The 25936-nt window shown below is 44.8% G+C and overlaps 1 protein-coding gene across 1 annotated transcript in view; it reads left to right on the top strand.

Annotated features, from left to right (window-relative positions):
• Positions 1-25936, top strand: part of LOC137545311 (homeobox protein EMX1-like) — a 106615-nt gene that overhangs the window by 53875 nt on the left and 26804 nt on the right. Inside the window, exon 2 of the mRNA XM_068266427.1 lies at positions 11392-11576. Within this exon, the coding sequence (XP_068122528.1) occupies positions 11392-11576 (185 nt within the window). The remainder of the gene's footprint in view (positions 1-11391; positions 11577-25936) is intronic.

The following is a 25936-nucleotide window of genomic DNA, read 5'->3' as shown; positions in this document are numbered from 1 at the left end:
GGACTTGTGGACTTGAATCTGGAAGTCAAGAAAGGTCATCTGTTGGCTTGTTGGTGTTGTGGCTGTTTTTAGATAGACCACAAATGCATTGTGCATGGTCATCTGCAACAAGAAGAATGTTATTTTTTTGTACCATGCTTTCCTTCTTCTTCTTAATAAATAAGGCGCCAAGACTTGGTCTGATAAGTCCACTGCTCCCATATTTTTATTGTAGGCGACTATGGCCTCTGGCTTTGTACGCTGTTCCGTTCTGGATGTGGCAAGAACTGTGGCCTCAGTGTGGATGGTAGATAGCATCATCACCTCCCGCTTGTCGTGGAACTTTATTGCCAGGAGCTCTTCAGATCTGAGTGCGTAAGACTCTCCTCTGCATAGTTTTTTATTTACTACCTGTGGGGGGAGGCCTTTACGGTTTGCTCTCACCGTCCCACATGCGCCAGTCTGGACTGAGAAGAGGAACTTAAACAGTGGCACACTTGTATAAAAGTTGTCCAAGTAGACGTGGTAGCCTTGGTGGAGAAGTGGATTTAATAGGTCCACCACTATTTTGCCACTGGTGCTAATGTACTCAGGGCACCCAGCTGGCTGCAGAATGGAGTCTTTGCCTTCATAGATTTTAAAAGTGAAGGTATAGCCAGTGCCACTCTCGCATGCCCTATAAATTTTCACCCCACATCTTGCCCTCTTGCTTGGTATGTACTGTTTCATGGAAAGTCTCCCATGAAACGGTACCAGGGATTCGTCCACAGCAATTTCCCGGTGTGGGGTATATACATCCATGAACACTGCACTTAGGTGGGTCAACAGGGGTCTCAACTTAAACAGTCTGTCATGGGAAGGGTTGGTATGTTCCACATCTTGAGAGTTGTCATTCAGGTGGAAAAACTTTGACAACAGCTCAAAACGCTGCCTGGGCATTATTGCTGGATAGAGGGGTGCATTGTGATAAAGGTCCCTGGACCAGTACATTTTTATCTGGGGCTTTGGGTTGATGCTCATGCTGAGCGTGAGGCCTACATAGGCCTTCATTTCGGGCACGTTGGTGGGGTGCCATTTTCTGGTGATATAGTTAGTGGGGTGGTCAGCTAAAAATTGTAGAGCAAATAAATTAGTTTGCTCTACTAAATGCTCCCACATTGCCTCTGTCATGAAAAGCTGGAAAATGTCAATTGGTGCCTGATTGACAATGGGCACTGACACACCAGCGGTGGCTGTGAAGGGTGGGATGTTGGGCGCAGCATAATTAGGGGGTTCCCAGGTGCCATTTAACATATGAAGCGGTACCTCCTGCCTGCGAGGTACCTGTGGCTGCCTACCCTGTCTGCGCCTAGCTCCCCCTGGCGCACTGCTGCTAGCAGCAGCGGGGTTGCCCACGGAGCCCTCTGCTGGGTTGCCCACGGAGCCCTCTGCTGGGTTGCCCACGGAGCCCTCTGCTGGGTTGCCCACGGAGCCCGATGCTGGGTTGCCCACGGAGCCCCCTGCTGTGGACAGTCCTGATGGTCCCTCATCAGCGGACTCAGGACTTGGGTCCCTCCTCAAGCGGCGTGATGGCGGCCCTTCGGACTCTGAAGATTCAGATCCTGAACCAGAGCCGGACGGAGGGAGCCAATCACTACCTGACTCATCCTCGCTGCTGCTCTGCTGGAGGATGGCGGCTGCCTCCTCCACAGAATAGAGCCTCCTCGCCATTTAAAAAGGGATAGATAAAGATGAGAAATATAAAAAGATAGAAAGATTTTTTTTTTAAAGTGACAGTTTTTTTTTTTTTGTTTTTTTTTCTTTTTGGGGGGGGGGGGGGGGGGGTGTAGAGGGGGGGTGGAGACAGTAGAGAAGAGGGGGGGCGGAGGAGAGTAGAGTATAGGTAGTAACAGATAGGAAGAAAAAGATCACAATAGATCAGTGATCAATAGATCAGTAGGTAATAAATGGCCAAGGAGAGGGAGAATCAGGGATTCTGGGCAGTATGGGGTTAAAAATTCAGGGATGGAGGGCAAATTTTATTAAAAGGAATTCCTACCAGCTTATCTGTCAGTCTGTCTCTCAGCTCCTGTCACCACAGAACAGTGATTGATCTGTGTGACAGGAGCTGAGAGACAGAGAGAGGGAAACCTGTTATTTACAAACATTATTAAGAATTCACATTGTTACTGGATGTAACTATGTGAATTCTTTACTTCCTTTGCTCTGATTGGCTCAGAGGAGCGCTGGCTCCTCTTCACCAAACAGCACGGCTTGTAAGCCGTCGGGGACGAGCGCGCACCGCGCGCACCACGCGGCCATGCGCGCGCACACGCGGAAGTGCGCCTGGACGCGGACTCTCGTCCAGATAGGCTTTAGCTGCCGCTGCCTGGACGAGCTTGCTCGTCCATTTAGGCTGAACCGGTTAAAGGTGAATTATAACTTCTGTTTTAAGAAGGCAAACCACACTAAGCATTACTTTAACATTTAATACAGAGTTTATAGTTTATAGTATGTACTGTATATACAGTAGAGTGGGGGTACAGTACTGTTTTGAATAGCCTCCCTAGCGTTCTGGACGAGCTGTGCTCGTCCAGAGACGATAGAGGGCACCGCTCAGGCCCCGCTGGGCCGATTTTTATATATTTTTTTTTCAAACACGCAGCTAGCACTTTGCTAGCTGCGTGTTTGCCCCGATCAGCGCCACTCGCCGCCGATCCGCCGCTACCCGACGCAAAAGAGGGCCCCACACCCCCCCCCCGCACACCCCGTGCATAGCCTGGCCAATCGCCGCCAGGCTGCGCTTTGGGGTGGATCGGAAGTCCCAGTGACGTCACGACGTCGATGACGTCACTCCATTCGTCGCCATGGCAACGGGGGAAGCCCTAAAGGAAATCCCGTTCAGAACAGGATTTCCTTATGGGCGTGATCGCCGGCGGCGATCAGAAGGGTGGGAGGGAGAGAGGAGGAAGGGGAGAATCATGTAGCTAGCGCTAGGCTAGCTACATGAAAGGAAAAAAAATCGGACGAAAAAAACCCCATGCGGCTGCGGGAATTGAAACCCCCAGCAGGTTAGACCAATTTTTAACATTGAGCGCCATGCAACCAGAAAGCACACTTATCCGGCAATCCGGCATCACCCAATCCCAGATAAGCAGGACTCTCCTGTATATGTAGTAGTGAAGTAGGCAGACGGTATCGGCAATAAAGTCATAAAGCTGTCATCTCAAACACTATTAGTTTACACTCCGCTATTACCTTACATACAGATCCGTATTCAATTATCAGCCTGCGCCAGTTACAAAGCTGCCTCATTATCATTTTACAGCCAGGCCTAATAACTGCTAATTATTACATATTATAGTGTAATAACCATACTGTCTGATTATGGCGGGTTACAGGCGTGTAATTAAACATCTGTGTTTTATTCAGGAGATTTTCCTGGGTGCTCGGGGGCCCCGCCCACGCTTGTCACAGGAAACAGCTCTCTGTCGGGGAGGGAGAGGTGGCGGCCTGGCCAAATAAGACTTCAGCTGCAGGAGAAAATCTCTCGCTTTTCACAGAACGCTGCAGTGCTGTCTGTGCACAAGCTGATGGCGTATAAACAACAACCACTGCAGAGTTTTCTAAAGCCGAAGCAGGGCTTTTTGCTGCCCTCCTTGAGACAGGTAGTGCCGAAGCTTTGCCTGGCTATAGCAGTAATGCTATAGTCCGCGCCCCACTCACGAGTAATTTGGGGATCTGGCGATTCACGGACCCCAAATTTCTTCTCCCTCTGAGTTGCGACGACTAGGAAGGAGAATATTATTTAACACTTCCCCCCCCCCCCAAATGTGTACGTAGGTGCAAAATGCTCTCAGCCACAAGAGCGTGATGGGGGATGTGCATGTGCAGTAAGCCCCGACTGGCCAAACTAACGGGAGTCCTAACGGAGGGTCCAGGAGGCGGAAAAGGCGGAGGACAGTGACGAGGGACGGATCAGGCTGAAGGGGGCTGGAGGAAGCCCCAGGTATGTATACATCTCTTCTATCTCTCTGTCTCAGGTTCCCTTTAACCTCCCTGGCGTTCTATTAAGATCGCCAGGGCGGCTGCGGGAGGGTTTTTTTTAAATAAAAAAAAACTGTTTCATGCAGCCAACTGAAAGTTGGCTGCATGAAAGCCCACTAGAGGGCGCTCCGGAAGCGTCATTCTGATCGCCTCCGGCGACCAGAATAAACAAGGAAGGCCGCAATGAGCAGCCTTCCTTGTTTTGCTTACCTCGTCGCCATAGCGACGAGCGGAGTGACGTCATGGACGTCAGCCGACGTCCTGACGTCAGCCGCTTCCGATCCAGCCCTTAGCGCTGGCCGGAACTTTTGTTCCGGCTGCGCAGGGCTCGGGCGGCTGGGGGGGACCCTCTTTCGCCGCTGCTCGCGGCGGATCGCCGCAGAGCGGCGGCGATCAGGCAGCACACGCGGCTGGCAAAGTGCCGGCTGCGTGTGCTGCTTTTTATTTCACAAAATCAGCCCAGCAGGGCCTGAGCGGCAGCCTCCGGCGGTGATGGACGTATATAGTCATCCATACCGCTAAGGAGGTTAAAGTGGAACTGAACTCAGTACATCTGCTCTGCTCTAGAAGATTAGCCACAGCTTGATAGCCTTTATGGAAAAACATGTCTTCATTACAGTTCATGGAAATTCTAAAAAAGGGAGCCTGGTTATGTGGCAAGGACAGCAGAGCAGAGGCACACATTAGCTTCATCTAGAAAGCAGACAAGTCTTCTTCCCTCCCCAAGTTATCTGTCAGGTAGCGGCAACATTTATTTGATTATTTCATACAGCCTTATCAACCCCTGCCATGTACTGATGAGGACCAAAAGTCTGAAACAGGCTGTCTACATGTGGGTTTGATGTAGCTGTGTAAAATTTAAAGCTATAGGCTTGCTATACACCAGTGATTCTGGATGCTTGCTTGGCTTACCAAGGGCGAAAAGGGATAATTTGCATATTCAGTAGTAGTGCATTGTGGGTAACCACAAATGCTCACTTATAGCTGAATTTGTAGATTTCTTTCTGTTTTAAGAAGGCAGATTACACCAAGCTGAATGCATAAAACGGTCAAAAGTTTCAAATATAGATTAAATAATTATTTAACAGTCCTTTCACAGAAAATTATTTATTTGTTTTGTTGGATTACATTATTTTGTTTTTACTCCAGAGGTAAACTGTAAAGCGTAACTGCAGTCACAGATTAGGCCCCATACCGCTGCAATAAAAAAAAAAAAAAACCATTATAAATGGTAACCATTTTATATTAGATAATGCTTCAACGAAACATGCTGTCGGGGAGTGAATTAAACCGCACGAATCTGCAGGAGAGGAAAAAGAAACCTACAGTCTGCTAGACATCCTCATATATAGTTTATAAAAGTTGACCACAGGTACCATATTTTGTTGGTTTACAACAACAACAAAATATTTTTAAAGCGCTTTTCTCCCATAGAACCCAGATCTTGTCCTGCATCAGTACATAGTGATGTGTACAGACAGAGGAAAAAAAGTGATGTAATCATAAATGCCAGACTAAACAGGTAGCTTTTCAGTTTTGATTTAAACATGTCCCGGGTTGGAGCTGTCTTGATTAAGTTTGGCAAGGCATTCCACAGAGTAGGCAGAGCATGACAGAAACCTTCATAGGTTTTTAGTTGGACTCAAGTCCAAGTTATCGGGATTGTGGTCAAGTTATTGGATCCTTTTGATCTGTGGTTGTGTGTGTGTGTGTGTGTGTGTGTGTGTGTGTGTGCGTGCGTGCGTGCGTGCGTGCGTGTGTGGTGGTGGTGGTGGTGGGGGGGGGGGGTACAGTTGCACAAAATCCTTCGGGTATCCGGGGTCTAGGTCGTGTAGGGATTTGACTGTTAGCATGCCAGTTTTGAAAAGGATTCTCCATTTTATGGGTAGCCAGTGTAGTGAGCAAAGCATTTGTGTTATGTGGCCGATTTTTTTTGTCAGAATCAATCACCATATGACTTGAACAGAGTGATCAAATGTGCAGGGAATGAAATGAAAAAAATCGGTGTGTGTATGGGCACCTTTAGTGTTACACATTTTGTGAAATGATTATGTACCCTGTAAAGTGCTGAAACAGATGTCCCCGCTATACAAATAAACAGCAGTAATAATAATAGTACACTTGAAAGAGAGACAACGCGGAATCATCCTCTTAAAAAACAAAACAAAAAAAAAAAAACATTCTGGGTTCCTGGCTACAACTCTGATCTGATACTTTTTGTGCCCCAAGGCTGAGTATATTGTGACTCCCCTCTATTAAGCAGCAGTGCCCCTCCCATTCCATGTGCAGCCTCCTCTTCCATGTGTATCATCCATGTACTGTAGCCCCTCCTATTCCATGTGCAGCCTCCTCTTCCATGTGTATCATCCATGTATTGTAGCCCCTCCCATTCCATGTGCAGCCCCCTCTTCCATGTGTATCATCCATGTACTGTAGCCCCTCCCATTCCATGTGCAGCCCCCTCTTCCATGTGTATCATCCATGTACTGTAGCCCCTTTCTTTCATGAACAGCTAGCTCCCTTGGGCATCAGTTTCCCTTTTTGATGTGTTATTCCCCATTTTCAGCCTCCTTTTTCAAATGTAGAAACCCATTTCATTTTCTGGTGCCTCCTCGGGCTGCAGCTGCCCAAGGCCCGGGCCTTTTTGGCCTTTCCAGAAATCCGGTCCGGACTTGTTGTACCTACCTGTTCTTGGTAAGTGGTTTTAAAAAGATTATGACCAGAGGATCATAACTGGAACCAGAATACTGTTATTTTTAGGAGAAGGTATGGAAGCCTCCATATCAGTGTGTGATGCCTTGTGTAAGATCTTCTCACTAGTCTAGGTAAACACAGATCTGAATAGCCTGAACACCGCACCGCACCGCAATGACAAGCTGTTAATTAGTGAGGAAGGGATTTGACGCCTCCTCCGTAGGCAGCGGTGACCATGATGTCACTCATGTCTTTTGCAGAAGCAATGACTTCATTTTTGTCGTTTAAGAAGTGTGTATTTCAAGAACATTGTAACGATTCCACATACCTCTCCTGCGCTCACTCTATAAACATAACGTTTTTCCCATAGGAGGCATGAAAATAGTTTATTATCAGTTTGTAAAAAAAACAGCTTTGCATGAAGACACTGTCCTCTGTATGTTGTTTTAATGCAACAATTAAACCTATGACTGATAGCAACAACACTCTTGGTGTTGTCTAAGGATGGCAATACTATTCCCATCTTGTTCAATAATTACACCTTCAACAGTACCCTCTGCGTGGCGTGTGAGGAGGACAACAGTACCCTCTGCGTGGTGTTTTTAAGGAGGACAACAGTAACCTCTCCATGATTTGTGAGGATAAAAATTACCCTGCAGGGTGTGTGAGGAGGACAACCGTACCCTCTCCATGGTGTGTGAGGACAACAGTATCCTCTGCATGGTGTGTGAGGACAACAGTATCCTCTGCATTGGGTGTGAGGACAATGATACTCTCTGTATGGTGTTTGAGGACGACAATACCCTCTGCATGGTGTGTGAGGACAACAGTACCCTCTGCATGATGTGTGAGGACAACAGTACCCTCTGCATGGTGTGTGAGGACAACAGTATCCTCTGCATGGGGTGTGAGGACAATGATACTCTCTGTATGGTGTGTGAGGACAATACCCTTTCTATAGTGTGTGAGGACAACAGTACTCTCTGCATGGTGTGTGAGGACAACAGTACCCTCTCCATAGTGTGTGCGGACAACAGTACCCTCTGCATGGTGTGTGAGGACAACAGAACCCCTCTGCATGGTGTGTGAGGACAACGGTACCGTCTGCATGGTGTGTGTGTGTGAGGACAACAGTACCCTCTCCATGGTGTGTGAGGGCAATGGTACCCTCTGCATGGTGTGTGAGGACAACAGTACCCTCTCTAAGGTGTATGAGGACAACCGTACCCTCTGCATGGTGTGTGAGGACAATGGTACCTTCTGTATGGTGTGTGTGAGGACAGCAGTACCCTTTCCATGGTGTGTGAGGATAACAGTACCCTCTGCAGGGTGTGTGAGGATAACAGTACCCTCTGCATGGTGTGTGAGGATAACAGTACCGTATTCAAGGTGTGTGAGGTGTGTGAGGAAAACGGAACCCCTCTGCATGGTGTGTGAATGTGAAGACAACAGTACCCTCTGCATGGTGTGTGAGGACAACAGTACCCTTTGCATGGTGAGTGAGGACAACAGTAACCTCTTTATGGGCTGTGAGGACATCAGTACCCTCTGCACGGAGTGTGAGGACAACAATAACCTCTGCATGGTGTGTGAGGATAACAATACCCTCTGCATGGTGTGTGAGGACAACAGTACCCTCTGCATGGTGTGTGAGAATAACAGTACCCTCTGCATGGTGTGTGAGGACAACAGTACCCTCTCCATAGTGTGTGAGGACAACAGTACTCTCTGCATGGTGTGTGAGGACAACAGTACCCTCCGCATGGTGTGTGAGGACAACAGTACCCTCCGAATGGTGTGTGAGGACAACAGTACCCTCTGCATGGTGAGTGAGGACAACAGTACCCCTGCATGGTGAGTGAGGACAACAGTACCCTCTGCATGGTGTGTGAGGATAACAGTACCCTCAGCATGGCGTGTGAGGATAACAGTACCCTCAGCATGGTGTGTGAGGACAACAGTACCCTCCGCATGGTGTGTGAGGACAACAGTACCCTCTGCATGGTGAGTGAGGACAACAGTACCCCTGCATGGTGAGTGAGGACAACAGTACCCTCTGCATGGTGTGTGAGGATAACAGTACCCTCAGCATGGCGTGTGAGGATAACAGTACCCTCAGCATGGTGTGTGAGGACAACAGTAATCTTTGCATGGCGTGTGAGGGCAACAGTATCCTCTGCATGGTGTGTGAGGATATCAGTACCCTCTGCATGGCATGCAAGGACAACAGTACTGTCTGCATGGCACGTGAGGACAACAGTACCCCCTGTATGGTGTGTGAGGATAACAGTACCCTCCCTATTGTTGTGTGGCTGGAGTTTGATATGTATGACTGTAACGAAACCTGAGGTGAAAATAAACTGATGTGATAAACAATTGATTCTATCTTCCCACTTGTAAAACATATATATATATATATATATATATACATATATATATATATATATATATACATATATATATATATATATATATATATATAGAGAGAGAGAGAGAGAGAGAATCTCACAGTTTTATTTTCTCTATATAAGTTAAGGATGTAGGTTTACTGGAGGGAAACTGTCAATTGCTTACCTGGATGTTTAACTTTTTCAGTAAAAAATGGGAACACAACCTAATTGTCTGTATACTCATCGCCGTACAGTCCCCGTATATACACCTATCTATCTCATCATGTCTCATGTCATCTCATGTACAGTTTAACTTCCATGAGTACAATGATACTCATTTCATCTTGTAAAAGGGCAGAGACATCATTTCTAGCTTGCCTGTAGGCAGCTGCCTTATCTCCATGAGTAGGAGAGCGGTGACATTTCTTTCAAATACGTGAGTAGTGCTAACAATCCTGTTTTGTAGGAGGGCAGTGACATCATGTTTGGATTTTGTAAAGACAATGACATCATCACCATCTTAGCGGAGAGCAATGATATCTCTGTGTTGTGTTAGAACAGTGACATAACACATGGAAGTAATCTCTGAGATGTAGCATGCAAGTTATGTGGGGATAAAGGCATCAAATCCATACAGTGTGAGGGGAAACATATTTGGCCTTATCAATTTCACTTTTTCTACTGAATTTTCTCCTAGGAGATAATTTTTCATCTTCTATTTAAAATAAATTTTCAGCACTTTCCAATTGAATTAGTACTAAAAGGTTGGTGAAAAGGTACTATCCAAATTATTCTGAGTATTTTCTTGCTTGCTGGTGGATCAAAAGGCATCTTATTGACACATTTAAAACTCAGGGGAAAAAGGTTAATTGCATACGGGCCCTTATCAATAAAATGCATTTTAAGCCACCAGCAAACAATAAAATATTTAGAATAATTTTTACAGTGATTTTTCACCCACATTTTGGTACTTTTTAAATTGCAATGTGATACCGTATGTTATTTTAAAACGAAGATGAAAAAGTACAGGTGAAAATTTGAATATTGTGTAAAAGTCCACTTATTTCAGTAATTCAACTTAAAAGGTGAAACTAATATATAAAAACGTTTAAAAACCGTCTAAAAGAGGGGGATGTTCAGGTGGACTTACCTCCCTCGAAAATATAAAACTCAATTGAGTCACAATATATCAAAACAAACATTTTATTTAACTCCAATTAGTGCAACGCATTTCGCAGGTATGGTCCCGCTTCATCAGGCAAACAGGAGTATAACTCAATGGGTCTAAATTGAAAGTTAAATAAAATTTTTGTTTTAATATATTGTGACTCAATTGAGTTTTATATTTTCGAGGGAGGTAAGTCCACCTGAACATCCCCCTCTTTTAGACGGTTTTTAAACGTTTTTATTCTACTCTGGCGCCTCTGTACACCAAGCCTTGCTGAAATCTTGATTCCACCCTCGGTGGAGGGGTGCTACCCCGTTTCCTATCTACAGAGAGCGACCTCTTAAAAACCTAAGTGGGGTCAGGTTCTAATACTCCCCACCTGCACTTGAAGTGGTTGCCTATGGGTAACCCATGTTTGTGAGTATATCTAAATATTTTGCTTTAAACCACAACCAACTTAACAATACTACACCATATTGGGCTCTCGATTTCTCTTTGTTCTTTCAAGCAATATATGAAATAGATTCATAACATGCAAAGTGAGATACTGTGTTTCAAGCCTTTATTTCTTAGAGCTTTGATGATTATGGCTTACAGTTTATGAGAACCCCAAAATCAAAATCTCAGACCATTCGAATATTGTGAAAATGTTCAATATTCTAGCCTCAAAGTGTCAGACTCTAATCAGCTAATTCATCCAAAACACCTGCTAAGGGTTCCTACTTCATAGATTAATTTCACCTTTTACGTTGAATTACTGAAATAAATGGTCTTTTGCACGTTATTCTAATTTTGTGGAGTTTCACCTGTATCTCCTAGGAGAAAAATAGAATTGAAAATATTGACCATGATGTCTATTTTCTATGAGGACAAGTGTGACATCTATGTTTTGCGAGAATAATGGAGAGACATTTCTGTTATGTGAGAACAGAGATGCGATGTCAACATTATATGAGGGCACATGATATTTATGTGAGAGATGTGACATTCATATCACATAATCAAAGGGACTGGAGTGACTATGTTGTCTGAGGTCAGAAATATGCTGTTCACATTCTGCATGAGGACAGAGACCAAGAAGAAAATCACCTTGTGTGGACTCGTTTGGGTGACTCCTTTATTTCTCTATTCCAGGCAGTGACGTGTCTCAGGAGAGCCTTCTTCTACATGGACCTTTTGCCAGAAAGCCCAAGAGAATCAGAACAGCCTTTTCTCCCTCACAGCTGCTGCGGCTGGAGAGGGCTTTCGAGAAGAACCATTATGTGGTGGGGGCAGAACGAAAACAGCTCGCCAGCAGTCTCAGCTTATCAGAAACACAGGTAAATATAGAAACGGGCCTCTGTCAAGGACTCAGGGATGTTGAACTCTATTCCTTTGAGAGTCAAGGTCCTCACACATTTTTGCCACAGCTCGAATCAGTTGATTGGAATGATTCAGGAAAGGTTGTGGTTCATCAGGTAGAACACATTGCTCCATTTCTCAGTCCACACTGGCATGGATACGGCCCTCGAGGATGGAGTTTCGACACCTGTGGTCTGGGTGCACCTGGAGTAAATCCTCCTTTTGACCCCTTTTTGACCAAAATATTGTAGTGAGATAAATATGGTCACTGCCATCTATGTTCCAGCTAGCTGACTGTCATGTTGATCATCAGGCTTCAGAATTATCTGAGCCAAACTTGGAACAAGCATGCAGCAAGTGCAGTAAGAAGACCTGATAGGCCTTCCCGGTAGCAGGAAATTTGGGCGCCTGGAGCTAATGGACTATTTGGGCGCCCCATAGGCACTAATGCAAAATATCAACTATTGGGAGCCAAACACAGAAATGTGTGTGCCTGATAAATAGCTGGCACCAGGCCCATCCAACCGAATTTTTTTATTTTGAAAATTATCGTTTTCAAAATTCTTTTTGAGAATTAACCTTTGTAAATAATTGTTTTGAGATGTATTTGTCTTAAAAATGTATAGTTTTTTTTTTTACATTAGTTGCAGCGGAGGTAGGGGATTTTAAGGTTAGGCGTCAGAAAAGGGGGTTTTAATGTTAGACATCAGGAAGAGGGCTTTAGGGTTAGACACCACTGGGGTGTTTTAGGTTTAGGCACCATTGGGGGGTGGTCTTAGGGTTCGGTACCACCAGGAGGGGGGTCTTGGGGTTAGGCACCACCGGGGGGTTAAGGTTAGTCATCGGTAAGGGAGGGTTCTGTCTGAGAGTAGGGTTAGTTTTAATTGTAGTAAAATATTGGTAATATTTACCAATGTTTTACTATCCTCATTATGACTAAATATTTCTTCGTTTTCATTGTTTTAGATGACATTTTGCAATTTTAGCTTCACACCGTGCTCTTTTTAATACCGTCAGGGCCGGGCCGAGGCATAGGCTGGAGAGGCTCCAGCCTCAGGGCGCAGTGTAGGAGGGGGCGCAGAATTCATTCAGCTGTCATTCCTAATTGTGTTTGAAGCAGAAAGAAAGAAGAAAAGGGGATACATGGCAGTGACTGCAAGCCATATAACTAGATATTAAGGTGTTTGGGAGGTTGTGGGCCCTGTGGCGCCTCTTAGTCTAATAGCAATCAGTGTGTGATGGCTGGGTTGGCAGGGATGGAGGGGCGCACTTTGGTGTCTCAGCCTTGGGTGCTGGAGGACCTTGTCCCGGCTCTGAATACCGTTATTTTAAATGAGATAAAGATGAAGAAATGATTTAAAAAAAACACATTTTATAGACGATATCTCACCATTTCGGCTTCACTTCATGCTCTTTTTTTCCTGGCGCTCTTATTTAATGTATGTGGCATTCCCATCCTGCAGTGGACGAATCCAGAGGCCAGTTGCATGGACAGGATAGGCTAAAGATTGGCTTTATTCTACTTGAGCCTTCATCACAATAGAATCCGTTCTTTCTGCAGGTACGCGGCATGCTTTCTGATTCCACACATGAGCAGCGATTTCAGTCGGATACATTTGGGTATTTGTGTACAGACTGAGACACATTTTCTAGAAACCATCTGTGAAGTTCCTAAGCCTTGTATGCTAATATTTCCATCTATAATTACGTATTTCGACACATCGCCTCCCGCACATGTTCCTGTCACACGCGGCTCTGCTTCCTGCAGCTTTGTAGAAAGTCACATGTGCTGATGAAAAGTGTGTGCAGTATAGGATCCCAGATACTACTAGGATTGCATCTTATTCTGTGTTAAAGCCGTAGGCCACCAGCTGGTCAAAGGCCTAAAATGGGCAACCAGAGAAATACTATTGCACAAACCACAAGGGTCATGGCTCAGCTACTACTACATATTGTTCATTTGTATTGATCGTCAGTTCATATCCTGAAGGTCCAGGTAGATTAAAAATCAAAAATCTACCTAGCTGGGGCTTCCTCCAGCCCCTTGCCTGTGCCCTCGCCGCAGCTCCCGGTCCCCTCCGGTGCAGATGCCGACCTTGCCAGGTCGGCATCTTCCTGTGCTCCAGCGTACTACTCATGGAGTTGCACTGATGTCATCCGGGCTGTACTGCGCAGGCATAGGACTACTGCGCCTGCGCAGTACAGTCAAGATCATATCAGTGTGACTCTGCACACAGGAGCAGTGGACATCCTGCGCCAGAGGGGAGCTCGGGCCACTGGTGGGGAGCGGAGCTGCAGCAAGGGCACCGGACGGCTGCAAGGGGCTGGAGGAAGCCCCAGGTAAGAAGATTTTTTTTAATAGCTCCACGGATGTGTCCTTTAAAGTGTACCCAGAGAGCCAAAGATCGGGTCAAAAATAAATACTTACCTAAGAAGAGGTAAGCCTCTGGATCCTGTAGAGGCTTCCCATGGCATCCTCCACCCCGTTGCAGCTTGTATACCCCCCCAAAGATTTACAACAAGGGCTTGTTGGAAATCTGATCAAAGCCCACGCCCCTCTTCATGCACAAGCGTGGCTGTACTGCATCTGCACAAGTATGGCCATGCCTGAGCAGGAAGCCGGAGCTGCCCATACTCCCGCTAGTGCAGAATGGCCGCGCTAGTGCCAGAAGAGGGGTGTGGCCTTGATGTTCCTAGTGAGCAGTGGTGAGGACAGCATGGGAAGCCTCTATAGCAGGGGTCAGGAACCTTCTTGGTTCTATAGAATCCAGTAACTTCCTCCTTCTTTGGTAAGAATGTGTTTCTCACTCACTTTGGCCGGGATTCCTTTAAGCTGTGTGTACACTTGCAATTACTACAGCCTGCAGGGATCGGGGCTCCCTTGATCCCTCAGGCAACAGTTCATGGCAGAGTGCTGTAGCCTAGAAGCTAGCAACATGCCTGTGTCTACGGAAGAGGGAAAAGCGATGCACTACCGAGCAGTAGGGGGGTGGGGGTGGGGGGGACGACGACTGTGCATTCATCTTGGCCGGAGATGGATTAAGATGAAATGGTGCCCTAGACAAAGTAGTAGCATAGAGGGTCAGAGAAGGTGGCAACTGGGCACCTTGACACCAAATAGGCCCCAGGCACCTGTCTAGGTTGCCTTGTGGATGAACTTGCTCTGGTCTTGGCTGAATGTAATCCAGTGTGTATACAGGGAGTGCAGAATTATTAGGCAAATGAGTATTTTGACCACCTCATCCTCTTTATGCATGTTGTCTTACTCCAAGCTGTATAGGCTCGAAAGCCTACTACCAATTAAGCATATTAGGTGATGTGCATCTCTGTAATGAAAAGGGGTGTGGTCTAATGACATCAACACCCTATATCAGGTGTGCATAATTATTAGGCAACTTCCTTTCCTTTGGCAAAATGGGTCAAAGGAAGGACTTGACAGGCTCAGAAAAGTCAAAAATAGTGAGATATCTTGCAAAGGGATGCAGCACTCTTAAAATTGCAAAGCTTCTGAAGTGTGATCATCGAACAATCAAGCGTTTCATTCAAAATAGTCAACTGGGTCGCAAGAAGCGTGTGGAAAAACCAAGGCGCAAAATAACTGCCCATGAACTGAGAAAAGTCAAGCTTGCAGCTGCCAAGATGCCACTTGCCACCAGTTTGGCCATATTTCAGAGCTGCAACATTACTGGAGTGCCCAAAAGCACAAGGTGTGCAATACTCAGAGACATGGCCAAGGTAAGAAAGGCTGAAAGACGACCACCACTGAACAAGACACACAAGCTGAAACGTCAAGACTGGGCCAAAAAATATCTCAAGACTGATTTTTCTAAGGTTTTATGGACTGATGAAATGAGAGGGAGTCTTGATGGGCCAGATGGATGGGCCCGTGGCTGGATTGGTAAAGGGCAGAGAGCTCCAGTCCGACTCAAGCAAGCAAGGTGGAGGTGGAGTATTGGTTTGGGCTGGTATCATCAAAGATGAGCTTGTGGGGCCTTTTCGGGTTGAGGATGGAGTCAAGCTCAACTCCCAGTTCTACTGCCAGTTTCTGGAAGACACCTTCTTCAAGCAGTGGTACAAGAAGAAGTCTGCATCCTTCAAGAAAAAATGATTTTCATGCAGGACAATGCTCCATCACACGCGTCCAAGTTCTCCACAGCGTGGCTGGCAAGAAAGGGTATAAAAGAAGAAAAAATAATGACATGGCCTCCTTGTTCACCTGATCTGAACCCCATTGAGAAACTGTGGTCCATCATAAAATGTGAGATTTACAAGGAGGGAAAACAGTACACCTCTCTGAACAGTGTCTGGGAGGCTGTGGTTGCTGCTGCATGCAATGTTGATGGTGAACAGATCAAAACACTGACAGAATCCATGGATGGCAGGCGTTTGAGTGTCCTTGCAAAGAAAGATGGCTATATTGGTCACTGATTTGTTTTTGTTTTGTTTTTGAATGTCAGAAATGTATATTTGTGAATGTTGAGATGTTATATTGGTTTCACTGGTAAAAATAAATAATTGAAATGGGTATATATTGGTTTTTTGATAAGTTGCCTAATAATTATGCACAGTAATAGTCACCTGCACACACAGATATCCCCCTAAAATAGCTAAAACTAAAAACAAACTAAAAACTACTTTCAAAAATATTCAGCTTTGATATTAATGAGTTTTTTGGGGTCATTGAGAACATGGTTGTTGTTCAATAATAAAATTATTCCTCAAAAATACCACTTGCCTAATAATTCTGCACTCCCTGTACATGACCTGAACTGATTCCACTCCCTCGCCAACCCTGGAGCACCCAAATAGCTGCAGTAAAAAAGCAAGTCACATGACTTGGGAAAGTACATTTTGCAGTGAGCTGACTTGAAGAAATTTAGAAATTGCATACAGGTTATAACTTGGACATTCTTTGCTTTGGGGAAAGTGTCTTGTTTAGCTTGTGGGGATGCAGGGGGCAGATATACATAAACATTTGGAATTTGAACACAAGTAGAGTTGTTGGCGAGTAGCAGAATTTGAAAGAGAAGCGCGTGGTCACTTTGATGAGGTGAGAGATGCGTGAGGCTCTGATTTGCTGGTTATGATCATGTGTCTCTGTGGTTTCCTGTTAAGGGGAAAGCAGGAAGTCACCAGGAGCCAATCAAAACCTTCTAACTATCACCTGATCACAGTGATCCCATGTCTGTCTCCTGGCTCCCTCATTTTACTCTGCCTGCTGTTTGGGCCTGGAGTTATTATGGATGCTCAAGGTGTAAAACGTTATTTGTAGCAAAACTGCCTAATTTCATAAAGCAATAATTTTCACAAAAAAAGTTTCCATTTTTGACAGGTTGACCAGTATTTTGTAAAACTGGAATGCACTGTGGTCAGTGGGAATTCGTGCTTACAGGCTGAGGCTTATTTTTGTTTTATCATTCACATCTTGGTTGAAATAGAACCATGAAGAAACAAGTCACCAGCACCTCATGCAGTATGTTGGAAATTGCTTTTTACTTGAGGAGAGGTCTGTGGGGGCATTGGGTAAGGTGACTCAAGCAGCACAAAGTGCGAATGCTTTTGGGCCCGACCTGGCTGAGCCCCCCCCCCTCACCCCCTGACTAGGTAGCTAGTATAGTTGCCCCCAGTATAGTCAGTATAGTTGCCGCAGTATAGGTAGTATAGTTGCCCCAGTATACTTAGCTAGTATAGTTGCCCCCAGTGCCTGCTCCCCCCTTCCCCCATGGCTGCCACTTGTGTTACCACGTGAGCTGGCAACCGCTTCCTCTATTATAGTCCCCGCCGACCCCCTCTCCTCCGGAAGCAGGACAATGGCTTCCTGTAGCGGCAATGTATATAGCCGTTACCAAGGGTGGGGAATGCCACACCAGGGCCCATGCCGCCTAATGCAAATGCATCACTTAGCGTCATGGGCCAACAGCCCCTGCCCAGGTGGGGGGCCACCGAATGTTCCAGATGCCGGACTCTGTGGCCGCACAATTAGCTCCCATGCTCCGTGCCTGTTCCTGAAAACATTTGCCCACCCACAAATCAGAGACATAGCTGTGTGTGTGTGTGGTCAAGGGGCCACTCTGCCTACCCATCTTTGCTCATCCATGGGGGATGGTTCTGTCCAATAATATTTTGGGTTGGGGGGGGGGGGGGGGGTACAATCAGAGCCGGGACTAGGTCCTCCAGCACCCAAGGCTGAGACACCAAAGTACGCCCCTCCATCCCTCCCACCCCAGCCGTCACACACTGATTGCTATTAGACTAAGAGGGCCACAGGGCCCACAACCTCCCCAACACCTTAATATCTAGTTATCTGGCTTGCAGTCACTGCTATGTATCCCCTTTTCTTATTTATTTCTGCTTCAAACACAATTAGGAATGACAGCTGAATGAATTGTGCGCCCCCTCCTACACTGCGCCCTGAGGCTGGAGCCTCTCCAGCCTATATTATATATGCAAACTGCGCCTCCCTGCAATCTTATCTAGACAAAAGTTTTACCTAAATACCAAGTGCATATACAGTTTATATGGTATGTCCACCAATCGCATGTAACCAACATGAGTATGCGCTATTACAAAATTGTCCAGCAATAGACGATATGGTCTCCAGCCTATGCCTCGGCCCGGCCCTGGGTACAATGCTTAAAATTGAACCCGTAAGGAGGAATAAGGTAAAAGTTACTTAGCTCAGTAGTATCCTCTAGATAATCCAGAGGCTTCCAGAATCATTTGCGAGCCCATTGTTCCTGTACCAGGGCCCTCTAAATATATCTGACAAGCGCTGGTAGTATTTGTTTTTGAAGCCCTCCATGTACAAATGCTACTACGCATGAGCGAGTACAGTCTGCACCTATGGAGCAGCATGAAGCTACTCGTGCATGAGAAGCTTTGTGGTACGGTGGAGTATCATACTTTGTGGTACCATACTTGCGCTTGCAGATACAGTAATGTTTCACAAAATTATTTGTGAATGTTTTTTTCTTTATTGTGTTGTGTATTTATTAGGATGGCTCTAATGGTGCTCTGTAAAAATGATGCAAAAATGATATGAAACCCATGTTGGCAACTTGGCAATCACAGAGATCAGAACATTCTTGTAGTTGGCCACCAGGTTTGCACACACGTCAGGAGGGATTTTGGCCCACTCTTCTTGGCAGAGCCTCTCCAAGTCAATATGATTTCAAGGCTAATGTTTGGCAACTTAAACCCTCAGCTTCCTGTACAGATTTTTTATTAAAGTCTAGAGACTGTCTAATTTTCTATTAACCTTTTGCCGACCGATCCATGCCAATTGGCGTGAACGCGGCGACAGCCCCATGACGGCTCAACGCCAATTGGCGTGAAGTCCGTGGGCGGGGTTTTGCAGGAGATTGCACTCACGATTGCCACTAGTAGACTGTTAGACGATCTATTTACACTGTACAGTGCTGAGATCTACAGCAGTGCTGTACTGGGGACAGCTGGCTGTCCCCTCTGGAGGCACAGGAGCGATCGGCTGTCATAGGCTGATGCCTATCGGGGGGAATCACTTGTGTGCTGAGCTGTACGGCCCACCAGCGAGCCCTGAAAGCTGCAGTGGCCTAATTTGTAAAAATAGCCTGGTCATTAGGGGAGGTAAAGCCTGTGTTTAAAGTCTAGAGACTGGCTAGTTTTCTATTAAAGTCTAGAGCACAGGTGTCAAACTCCAGGCCTAAAGGGCCAGATCCACACCAGTGTTTAGGATGAACTGAGAAAAAGGAATGTGTTCTACCTGATGGACCACACCTTTCCTGATTCAGACCCATCAATTAATTTGAGCTGTGTCAAAAATGTGTGAGGACCTCGGCCCTCGAAGGACCGGTTTGACATCCCTGGTCTAGAGACTGACAAGACCACTCCAGGACCTTCTTGTGCTTTTTCATAAGCCATTCAATTGATGCCTTGGCTGTGTGTTTTGGGTCATTGTCATGCTGGAAAACCCATCTACGACCCATTTTCAGTATTCTGCCTGATGGATGAAGGTTCTCATCCAAAATTGTAATATGCATTGGCCCCTCAATCCAGTGTCCTGCACACTGCGAAGATAACCAGCTGCAAAGCAAAATGTTTCCACATGCTTCACTGTGGGGATGGTGTTCTTTGAGTTATACTCAGTATTTTTTTTCATCCCAACACTACTGTTCAAGATGATTCCAAAGAGTTCTACAGTATTTTGGTAGTATCTGACCAGCACTTTCTCTCCAGGCCTTCTCTGAATTACTTTACACTGAAAAATTTAAGACAGGCCTTTGCATGTGCCTTCTTGAGCAGGGCAACTTTCTGGGTGATGCAAGATTTCAATCCATTACGGTGTAGTGTGTTACCGCTGGTGTTCTTGGTGACTGTGGTCCCAACTGCCTTTAGATCATTAACAAGCTGCTCCCATGCAGTTGTGGGCTGATTCTTCACTATTTTCCTAATCATCTACACACCATGAGGCAAGATGGTGTTAGTGGATGCCCTCCCCACATTGACTTCTGGTTGTGTTAGTGGCCCTCCTTCCCTTATATAGATTCCCTGGAGGGGAGCTGGGAAAAAAGGGCGCATGCCGCTAGTGGACAAAAAGGGCGCCGCCATTCACTCCCATAATAAATAGCGTTTAATGGGCGCCGAGTAGGAAAAAAGGGCGCCGGAGCTAAATAAAGTTTATAAACGGCGCCAGGAGCTAAATAAAGTTTACAAACGGCGCCCGGCGATGTTTAATGATTTATAACTGAACTTGTGGTGATTTACGTTTATAAAATGCACCCGTGCCGAATAACGTTTATGAAAATACTAAACATATTTATCTTATTTAAATAATTAAAACATTATTTAAAGTTTTATCCCTTACTGTTTGTAAAACATTATTATTCACAAAATAAAGCGATCAGTACGTAACGTAAATTGCAAAATATTTTTTGAATCCACAATTAGTAAAACATTATTATCCACATAATAAAGGGGGGTCTTAGGTTTAGGCACCAACAGGGGGGTCTTAGGTTTAGGCACCAAAAGGGGGGTCTAGGGGTTAGGGGTAGGTACAGGGAGGGGTACTTAGGCAACAACAGGGGGGGTCTTAGGTTTAGGCACCAACAGGGGGGTCTTAGGTTTAGGCACCAACAGGGGGGTCTTAGGTTTAGGCATTAACAGGGGGGTCTTAGGTTTAGGCACCAACAGGGGGGTCTTAGGTTTAGGCACTAACAGGGGGGTCTTAGGTTTAGGCACCAACAGGGGGGTCTTAGGTTTAGGCACCAACAGGGGGGTCTTAGGTTTAGGCACCAACAGGGGGGTCTTAGGTTTAGGCACCAACAGGGGGGTCTTAGGTTTAGGCACCAACAGGGGGGTCTTAGGTTTAGGCACCAACAGGGGGGGTCTTAGGTTTAGGCACCAACAGGGGGGTCTTAGGTTTAGGCACCAATAGGGGGGTCTTAGGTTTAGGCACCAACAGGGGAGTCTAGGGGTTAGGGATAGGTACAGGTAGGGTTCTGTGTAAGAGTAGGCTTAGGTATAGTTTTAGTAAAATTTTAGTAATAATTACTAATGTATTACAACACTTATTACGAACGTAGTTATATTTATATCATCTTTATAAACAATATTTTCAGATTTTATTATAAGAACAAACCATAAATGACGGTTATTCACAATAATATACAATTATAACAATTAAACATATATTATTGGTTTTTTTATAAACGTAATTATAAGTTTAACTTTTGAAACAGGGAAGATTAACGTTTTCACAATTTCCGATTTCATAAACATTATTTAATGATTTATAATTTTGTTAAACATTATTTGTAAACGAAATATAGCACACTATATTTATAAACCCTATTAATGATTAATTATTATTTAGAGTTTACACCCCGCGCCCTTTTTGTCCAGGCGCCCTTTTTGTACGTACGCCCCTGGAGGTGTTAGTAGACTGCACTGAGCCCCTCAGCTTGGTCCTTGTGGCACGGATGGTATGTCGGGTGCAAAGTCAGCGCTTGGGGGTGGGCGCTGTTGGAGCGGCAAGGAGGCAATTCTTCCTTCCTCTTCCAGGCTACTCTCCTGTGCTCCCCTGGTTGTGTCCTTTCATCCAGACCTACAGATCAGGGAGGAGGCAGTGACGGGCCTTTCATCATCCCCATTAGGCCTCTTGATGCAGCCACTAGGTGTCACTATCCTCTCTGGTCTTTGCCAGCCTCTTGCTCTGATGCACATAGCGTGACTTTATACAACGTGTGCATGCAGATAGTTCCCCCGGCCCACATTTCAAACAAGCACCCAAGGTACTATGTTTCCTGGTCAGCGCACATCCTTCCATAAACCTTCAGATCACTTAAATTGTTGCAGTGTTTTCAGCAGTGGCCTCCACCATAAACACCCTATAAAGATCACACTCACCGGACGTATTGACCTTTGTTAGATAGGCCAATCATGCACAAGCCCAGGAGTCCTAGGACCTTCAGGATCCTGGTGTCACCTCTGCCGATAACAGCTTATCCTCACTTGCACCTACAAAAAAAGCCTCACATAGCGTATCTGGGAATCCTGAAGGAACCAGAGGTGACACCAGGATCCTGAAGGTCCTAGGACTCCTGGGATTGTGCATGATTGGCCTATCTAACAGAGGTCAATACGTCCGGTGAGTGTGATCTTTATCGGGTGTTTATGGTGGAGACCACTGCTGAAAATACTGCAACAATTTAAGTGATCTGAAGGTTTAGGGAAGGATGTGCGCTGAGCAGGAAACATAGTGACTTTGAGAGACTTGCCTAAGTCTGGTGAAAGCGCACTTAATGAACTCTTCCATTCAATAGCTATAGCGTTTTGGAATTTATGTAATAAGCACCCAATGTAAGAGTGCTCTCCACTACATCACCATATTATTCACAGTAATAATTACATGATATTATGGGAATGTTTTGACGGAGAGAAACAATCCTTGTGGGTTTAAACCAGAAACCGGTCATGGCTTCTCAAGGATGGTGGTCTCATCTGCTGGTATTTCTGAGAGTTGGAACCAGGGGTGTAACTATAGGGTAGCATCCTCTGCGATTGCAGGGGGGGACCCAGAGGTGTGTGGAGCCCCCAACTACTAACCTTCCCTTCTTCCAATACAGAAGACTATATTTCAGATCAGGTGTTTTTGTGGCTACAATTCTTATGGGTGTGAAGATCATGATGGCCACCAATGTTTTATGACCCTTTTAAGACGAGCCCGCAGTCTGTGAAGGGCACCAAAAGGAGGCAAGGGAAGGGGTGTGAACATTTTAGGGGGGGGGGCATTGGGGGGGCCCTATCAAAGTTTTGTTGGGGGCCCTATGAATTGAAGTTACGCCACTGGTTGGAACTTAGACAAGATTCTCTCACTCTTCTTTTGGGTTTCTTCTTCAACCTAATTAACTATGTAACTAGTAAAACTCAACTGATGACACCGAACAGAGAAATATTCAGAGTGAGAGACAGCAGCTCTTGACAGGCCCCCATGTTACACAAGCAGTTAACATTTCGAATATGCTATCGGAGCCCTACTGAGAGCTCCGTAGCAAATCACAGTGCATGCCAATGCTATGCTCCTAATAGGGTTCACCACCTAGGAGTAATGTATTTGTCGATAATTTCACCATATGTTGTGACACACCTAGTAATGTTTCTCTCTCTTTCCCTCTCTCTCCTCCTCCTCCTCCTCTTCCACCTCGCAGAGCTCCCTGTACCATTTCCAGAAACGTTAAAAAAAAAATACAAAATACATCTCTGTCCGTCAGGTTGGGCGTAAAGGCATTTGCATGCGGCTGGGAGGGGTGAGAATGCTGGTGGTGGGAGGCGTCTCGCCATTGGTGGAGGCACTAATGGATATGTAAATGAGTTAGCAGTGCGATATTGCGCCAAGTTTGCCTCCCAGGGATGACGGCTGTATAAATTAGAATTTTTGACAGAAGAGAGCGCCCAGGGTAGGGAAAAAGGATAAAAGTAATTTGGAATTACTGTCACCTACACTAGCCCTTGTGTGGCTTTAATATGCCGTAATGAATTTAGCGGGAATTGGATTAATATTTACAGGTTGTTCCTCATCTCACGTTTTATGTTTGTGTTTAAGTCTGAACTGTAGGGGGAGGGGGCTGTACATCTCTCTCCATTTAGACACAATTAGTATTTAACATAGAGAGCTTCTTTTCACAACCACAGGGCGACTGTATGGGTGAGCATCCCATGATGCAATGCGTCTCACAAGTTCCTCCCAGGAGTCCCAGCTGGTCTGGGGGAAGGGACTCAAGGGAGGGGTGATTACATCATCAGCGACCCTGAAAGGAGTGTCTCTGAGACCAGGCTTAAGAGCCCTGCCAATAAAAACAGTCTCCTGGCCTACAGAGACAGCCTATGAGATGCTAATAATTGCTTTTTGCATGCAAATTAGTGCCAGCTTTATGCTGCTGTGAAACAGGATACAAGGGCTCCCTGAAAATGTTGATGGCTCCAGTTCAAAGCTGTACACAATTTGAATTCATTTGCATGCGAGTTCAAATGATAAGAACTTTGCTGAGCATCTCGAGTGGCCAGCAGGTCCAGTCCACACATTCCCAGTATCTCTTTGGAAGTAAAGTAGACATAAGATTGTTATTATCCACATAATCACAAGGGCCATGCAATAAATAGAAAAAGGGCTTAGCCTGAACTTAGCCCACTATATATATATTGTTTAATGCTCTGAACTATGTATAAGTTTTTCTCCTAAGTGATATGTTCACACCTTATCAATAAAATGCTTTTTAAACCACCAGCAAGCCAGGAAAATACACATGAAATTCGAAAAATGAGAATATCCTGCAAAAGTTCATTTATTTCAGTAATTCAACTCAAAAGGTGAAACTGATACATGAAATAGACTCATTACATGCAAAGCCAGATATCACAAGCCTTTATTTGTTATAATTTTGATGATTATGACTTACAGCTTATGAAACCCCCCAAATCACAAATTGTGAATATTCTAGGCTAAAAGTGTCAGACTCTAATCAGCTAATTCATACAAAACACCTGCAAAGGGTTCATATTTCATATAGTAGTTTCGCCTTTTAAAGAGACACTGAAGCGGAAAAAAAAATATGATATAATGATTTGTATGTGTAGTAAAGCTAAGAAATAAAACATTAAGATCAGATACATCAGTCTAATTGTTTCCAGTACAGGAAGAGTTAAGAAACTCCAGTTGTTATCTCTATGAAAAAAAGCCATTAAGCTCTACGACTTTCAAAGTCCTGGAGAGGGCTGTCTTCTGACTTTTATTATCTCAAGTGTTAGTGAACAAATTTATTTTTCCCTGCCAGAGGAGAGGTCATTAGTTCACAGACTGCTCTGAAAGAATCATTTTGAATGCAGAGTGTTGTGTAATCTGCACATATTAGAGAATGATGCAATGTTAGAAAACACTATATACCTGAAAATAAAAATATGAGAATATTTTCTTTGCTGCTAATTTTCTAGTAATTATTCAGAGTACACAACCAATTCATTATATCATATATATATTTTTTTTCGCTTCAGTGTCTCTTTAAGTTGAATTACTGAAATAAATGGACTTTTGCACAACCAGGGGCTGTTGCTGTACCTGTTTGGGAGAGTGTCAGAGTCCATATCTTCTGTTTCTGGACTTTTGCACAATATTCTCATTTTTCGAGTTTCCCCCGTACTTAGGACAGTGCTTTTTCACCTACTTTTTGATACTTTTTTCAGATGCAGAGTGCATTTCCTAGGAGAAAATTTAGGGGGAAAATGTAAGTAAATAAGAGCTGTAGGAGGGAAGGAAGTGGCCCCCTCACTCTCTCTGCACGGTTTTGCAAAATAACAATAGAATAGTTACAACAGTAGCTCTTAATACATATAAATGGAGGAGTACACAAGGTACATCCAAATATATGCACTCTGTCTAAAGAAAGTATTACTAATGCATAAGGGTTCTGCAAAGTGCTGTTATATCAATAGGGCAATGTATTTTCCAAAAGCTGAAGACATAAAATCACTTGTATATAAAGGAAGAATAGAATGTACACACAGTCTAGAACTGTTTCACACTCAAATATGTACTTCAACAGAGGACCAAAAAAATCGTTAAAATTAGTAATGAAATATAAATAACAATTTCCCTTTTTTTGTAATTTTTTGTGTTTTTTTTTACATTTTTTAATTAGGCTAACAGTGCTTAAAACATTTACTGGAAAAATAAGACTGGCCTTTTTATTAATTTATTATGAGAAAAGTGCAAAAGAAAAATATCGGAATAATTTTAAAACATTAACAAGAAGTTGCACAGGACTTCCTTTTCTTGGAGAAACATGAAAATAACAGCTAGGTCAGAGTT

Source organism: Hyperolius riggenbachi, chromosome 1 (assembly GCF_040937935.1).
Source record: "Hyperolius riggenbachi isolate aHypRig1 chromosome 1, aHypRig1.pri, whole genome shotgun sequence".
Taxonomy (NCBI): Eukaryota; Metazoa; Chordata; class Amphibia; order Anura; family Hyperoliidae; genus Hyperolius; species Hyperolius riggenbachi.
The sequence above is the reverse complement of the archived record's forward strand: the minus strand, read 5'-3'. Positions and strand labels throughout refer to the sequence as shown.